Here is a 5,327-nt window from a genome sequence, read left to right on the forward strand (position 1 = left end):
TTTTAGAGACAGGGTATCTCTCTCTGTTACTCACGAGTGTATTGGTGTGATTGTATTGCATCCAAGCAAGTCAGAAGGAATGCGCCACACTCTTAAGTTCCAAATTAGCAGTCCTTTATTTATTAGCCGGTGACTGAGAGACAGCTAATGCTCAAAATTCTCTCGGCCCCGAGGAAGGGGCTTGATTATCTTTTATACCTTGATTTAGGTAGGGGAAGGGGAGCCTAGCTGAAGCGGAACTTTACAGAAGCAGAGCAAGCAAGTTACATAAGGAAGCTGGTAACCAGGGGGCAGGAGGTTGCCAGGGTTGTTGGTTGCTAAGGGTATTTTCATACAGTCATCAAGGGGGCTAGCAGGGGGGCTTTCCATACAATCAAGCACCAAGGAAGGTATTCACAATAGCAGGTAGACTTGCCAAGCAGGAAGTGGTTACAGTGGCTACAGGTGCTGGGAACAGTGTGAACCACTCTCAGTGGTTCAAAGCTTCTAAGTGCAGCGTGACCAGCTATGTACCTGTGGGGGCTATGGCAGAGAGGGAGAAGCTAGGCTGGAGCTCACTGCTGAGATGGAGTCAGTTAGGCTAACATGAGCGAGGTTATTACAATCACAGCTCCCTGCAGCCTCCTGGACTCCTGGGCTCAAGTGATCCTTCTGCCTCAGCCTCTTGAGTAGCTGGGACTATACATGCATGTCATGGTGCCTAGCAAATTTTAAATTTCTTTTCGTGGTGATGGGGTCTTGCTTTGTTGCCCAGGCTAGTCTCAAACTCCTGGCTTCAAGTGATCCTCCCACCTCAGCCTCCCAAAGTGTTGGGATGATAGGTGTGAGCCACCACACTGGCTCCAAAATCCCTATCTGCAACCCAGAGCACCTCCTTAGACTTCAGACCCAGGCAGCCAATAACATGATAGTCACTTGAATGCCTTACAGGCCCCTCAGTCCAAGATACTCAGACCTTAATCTCCTCCTCTTCCCCTTAAGCCTCTTATTTCTGTTTCCAATCTCAGTTAAGAGCCAACACTTTCCCCTCAGTGACCTTGGACACAAACTCAGGAGGCATCCCGGACCCTCCCTGTCCTTCATCCCTAATCACCAGCCCTGCTAACTCACCCCCTATTATTGGACCTGCCTCCTGGTTTCAAGTGATTCTTTTGCCTCAGCCTCCCGAGTAACTGGGACTGCAGGCACGTGCCACCACACCCAGCTAAATTTTTATATTTTCAGTAAAGACAGGGTTTCACCATATTGGTCAGGCTGGTCTCGAACTCCTGACCTCGTAATCCACCCACCTCAGCCTCCCAAAGTGTTGGGATTACAGGCATGAGCCACTGTGCCTGAAACTATCACCTTCATCTCCACAACGTATTAATCCATCCGTTAAAAAATATTTGTACAATTAATGTGTCAAAAATGTGTCAATTAAAAATAAAACTATTTTTTCACCATTTACTACCAAAATCCATTTCAGTCACTGACCTGGTCTGCTGCCGTGGCCTTGTTACTCGCCTGGTTACTCATTGCCTATCCAGCAGTGTTTTCCTGATGACTCACACCCCGCTCTATCACGTTTTTCTGTTTTCTTTCCAGCCCTTATTGCTTTCTGAAATAATCTTGTTTTTGTTGGTAATAGAGTTCTTTAGCGATGAAATAGTCACCCCAGGTCAGGCGCAGTGGCTCATGCCTATAATCCCAGCACTGGGAGGCCAAGGAAGGCGGATCATTTGAGGTTAGGAGCTGGAGACGAGCCTGGCCAACATGGTGAAACCCTGTCTAGACTAAAAATACAAAAAAATTAGCTGAGTGTGATGGTGTGCACCTGTAATCCCAGCTACTAGGGAGGCTGAGGCGTGAGAATTGCTTGAACCCAGGGGGCGGAGGTTGCAGTGAGCCGAGATCGCATCACTGCACTCCAGCCTGGGTGACAGAGTGAGACCGTATCTCCAAAAAAAAAAAAAAAAAACCCCCAAATTTCCCCAAAGAGTCTTCTGTATCTTCTCTCCATCTCTGTGAGGTGAATGGAATTACTGTTGACTCCCCAACTTCAGATGGCGAAATAATGCTCAAGTTAAGGCCTAGAGTTGTTTTAATCTGAGCGGTGGGGCCTGGCCATGGTGTTGTCCATGTTATTTCCTGATATAAAATAATCTCTAAGATATATATATATATATATATATATACACACACACACACACATATATATGTATGTATTTTTTTTTTTTCTTATTTGTTTGACCTGGAGTCTCACTCTGTTGCCCAGGTTTGAGTGCAGTGGTGTGATCACAGCCCACAGCAGCCTCAACCTCCTAGGCTCAAGTGATCTCCTTTCTCAGCCTCCTGAGTAGCTGGGACTACAGGTGTATGGCACTACACCTGCCTAATTAAAAAATTTTTTTAGATATGGTCTTGCTGTATTGCCCAGGCTGGTCTTGAATTCCTAGGCTCAAGTGATCCTCCTGCCTTGGCTTCCCAAAGGGCTGGGATTATAGGTGTGAGCCACCGTGCCTTGCCTGAGATATACTTTTAAGTATAAAAAGCAAAGCGTGTGGCTCACACTTGTAATTGCAGCACTTTGGGAGACCAAGGTGGGCAGATCACTTGAGGTCCGGAGTTTGAGACCAGCCTGGCTAACATGGTTAAACCCCTTCTCTACTAAAAAAAAGTTAGCTGGGCATGCTGGTATGTGCCTGTAATCCCAGCTACTCAGTAGGCTGAGGCAGGAGGGATTACATTTGAGTTTGGAAGGTAGAGGTTGCAGGGAGCCAAGATCACACCTTTGTACTCTAGCCTTGGCAACAAACTAAGACTCTGTCTAAACAAACAAAAAAAACAGAACATGGAACAGTCTGTATACCATGGTACCATCTGTGATAAAAGAAAAACAAAAAATTTCCTATTAGCTTGCTTAGAAGAAATGTAATATTGGTTCCTTCTGAGAATAGAAACTGGATGGCAGAGAACTTGGGGAAGAGGGGATCTTTTTGGTCGTCTCCTACGTGCCTTTTGAGTTATGACCCAGTGAATGTAGTATCTAGCCAAAAAAAGAAGTTAACGAGATGTCATAGGGTCTCAGTTTTGTTTTGTTTTGTTTTGAGATGGAGTCTCGCTCTGTCACTCAGGCTGGATTTCAGTGGCACGATCTTGGCTCACTGCCACCTCCGCTTCCCGGGTGCAAGTGATCCTTCTGCCTCAGCCTCCCGAGTAGCTGAGATTACAGGCGTATGCCAACATGCCCAGCTAATTTTTGTATTTTTAGTAGAGACAGGGTTTCACCACCTTGGCCAGTCTGGTTTCGAACTCCTGACCTTGTGATCCACCCACCTCGGCCTCCCAAAGTGCTGGCATTACAGGCATGAGCCAGTGTGCCCAGCCTGTTTTTTTTCTTTTTTCTTTTTTTTTTTTTTTTTTATAGTGATACATGCTGGGTGCAGTGACTCACGCCTATAGTCCCAACACTTTGGAAGGCTGACTGTGGCAGATTGTTTGAGCCCAAGAGTTTGAGACCAGACTGGGCAACATAGCAAAACCCTGTCTCTACAAAGAATACAAAAATTAGCCTGGCATGGTAGCACCTGCCTGTAATCCCAGCTACTTGGGAGGATGAGGTGGGAGGATCATTTGAGCTTGGGAGGTGGAGGTTGCAGTGAGCCGAGATCATGCCACTGCACTCCGGCCTGGGTGACAGGGCGAGACCCTGTCTCAAAAAAAAAAAAAAAGTTTAGTGGTATTGTTGACTCTCTCCCCAGCTTAGTCTCCCACTTACAGACAAAAACTGAGCCACAGAGAAGTGAAGTGAGTTGTCTAGTTCACCCAGGTCATTCGAGGTAGTGACGGGAGTAGAACGTGAGTTATGTGCTTCTCAAAGACTCTCCCATCTCACCTTTTAATAAGGGCAAGGTCGGGCGCTGTGGCTCACGCCTGTAGTCCTAGCACTTTGAGAGGCTGAGGTAGGCAGATTGTTTGAACCCAGGAGTTCAAGACCAGCCTGGGCAACATGATGAAACCCTGTCTCCACAAAAAATAAAAAAAACTGAGCTGGGGTGGTGGTGCGTGCTTGTAGTCCCAGCTACATTGGGAGCTAAGGGGGAGGGTCACTTGTGCACAAGAGGTTGAGGCTGCAGTCTGCTATGCACCACTGCACTCTAGCATGGATGAGAGAGTGAGACCCTGTCTCAGAAACAAAAAACAATGGCCAAATGCTGGACGAGGTGGCTCTCAAAAGATGACACGTAAAGCACATTGGACAGAAGGAATTTTAATCTTTTTTTTTTTTTATTTTTTTTATTTTTCCATTGTCATTATTCCCCAAACAAATAACTTTAATCTTGGACTTCTCTCTCCCCAGGTGTTCTGGCTCGCAGGCTCCCTGCTCATCATTGGCCTGGCCTCTGTGATCATCCCCACCATCGGGTGGCGCTGGCTCATCCGTGTCGCCTCCATCCCGGGCATCATCCTCATCATGGCCTTCAAGGTGGGGAAGCCCTCGTGGCTCCTTCCTGTCCTCCCCTCCTGCTGGTCCAGTGGCTTTCATGCCCACAAATATCTTTTTTTTTTCTCGAGACAGAGTATCACTCTGTTGCCCAGGCTGGAGTGCAGTGGCGTGATCTCGGCTCACTGCAGACTTCACCTCCCAGGTCCAGGTGATTCTCCTGCCTCAGCTTCCCTAGTAGCTGGGATTACAGACATGCACCACCACGCCCGGCTGATTTTTGTATTTTTAGAGATGAGATTTCGCCATGTTGGCCAAACTGATCTCGAACTCCTGGCCTCAAGTGATCTGCCGGCCTCAGCCTCCCAAAGTGCTAGGATTACAGATGTGAGCCACTGTGCCAGGCCCATGCAGTGCACTATTGCTGAGAATCACACACAGGCCCCCACGTGCTCGGGGACCAGTTAGCTTAGGAAGCCAGTTGCTTCCTGTGAGCAGATTGTCTGCCTCTGTTGGTATAGTCAGACTTTCTGCTGGCCAGACATGGTGGCTGATGTCTGTAATGCCAGCACTTTGGAAAACCGAAGCAGGAAGATCACTTGAGCCCAGGAGTTCAAGACCAGCCTAGGCAACACGGCATCTCTACTAAAAATAAAAAATTTAGGCCGGGTGTAGTGGCTCACACCTCTAATCCCAGCACTTTGGGAGGCCAAGGCAGGTGTATCACGAGATCAGAAGTTCAAGACCAGCCTGGCCAAGATGGTGAAACTCCATCTCTACTAAAAATATTTTAAAAAAGTAGCCGAGTGTGGTAGTAGTTGCCTATAATCTCAGCTATTTGGGAGGCTAAGGCAGAGAATTACTTGAAACCCAGGAGGCGGGGTTGCAGTGAGCCGAGATC

At 47.6% G+C, this 5,327-nt stretch overlaps 1 protein-coding gene across 4 annotated transcripts in view; it reads left to right on the forward strand.

The window, feature by feature from the left end:
* The window catches only part of SVOPL (SVOP like), a 109,608-nt gene that overhangs the window by 51,691 nt on the left and 52,590 nt on the right, over nt 1-5,327 (forward strand). For all 4 annotated transcript variants that reach the window (XM_017504284.2, XM_017504287.2, XM_017504288.2 and 1 more), the window contains one exon: nt 4,343-4,468. In XM_017504284.2, the coding sequence (XP_017359773.1) occupies nt 4,343-4,468 (126 nt within the window). The remainder of the gene's footprint in view (nt 1-4,342; nt 4,469-5,327) is intronic.

The sequence above is a fragment of the Cebus imitator genome, unplaced genomic scaffold (assembly GCF_001604975.1).
Source record: "Cebus imitator isolate Cc_AM_T3 unplaced genomic scaffold, Cebus_imitator-1.0 Scaffold319, whole genome shotgun sequence".
NCBI classification, from domain to species: Eukaryota; Metazoa; Chordata; class Mammalia; order Primates; family Cebidae; genus Cebus; species Cebus imitator.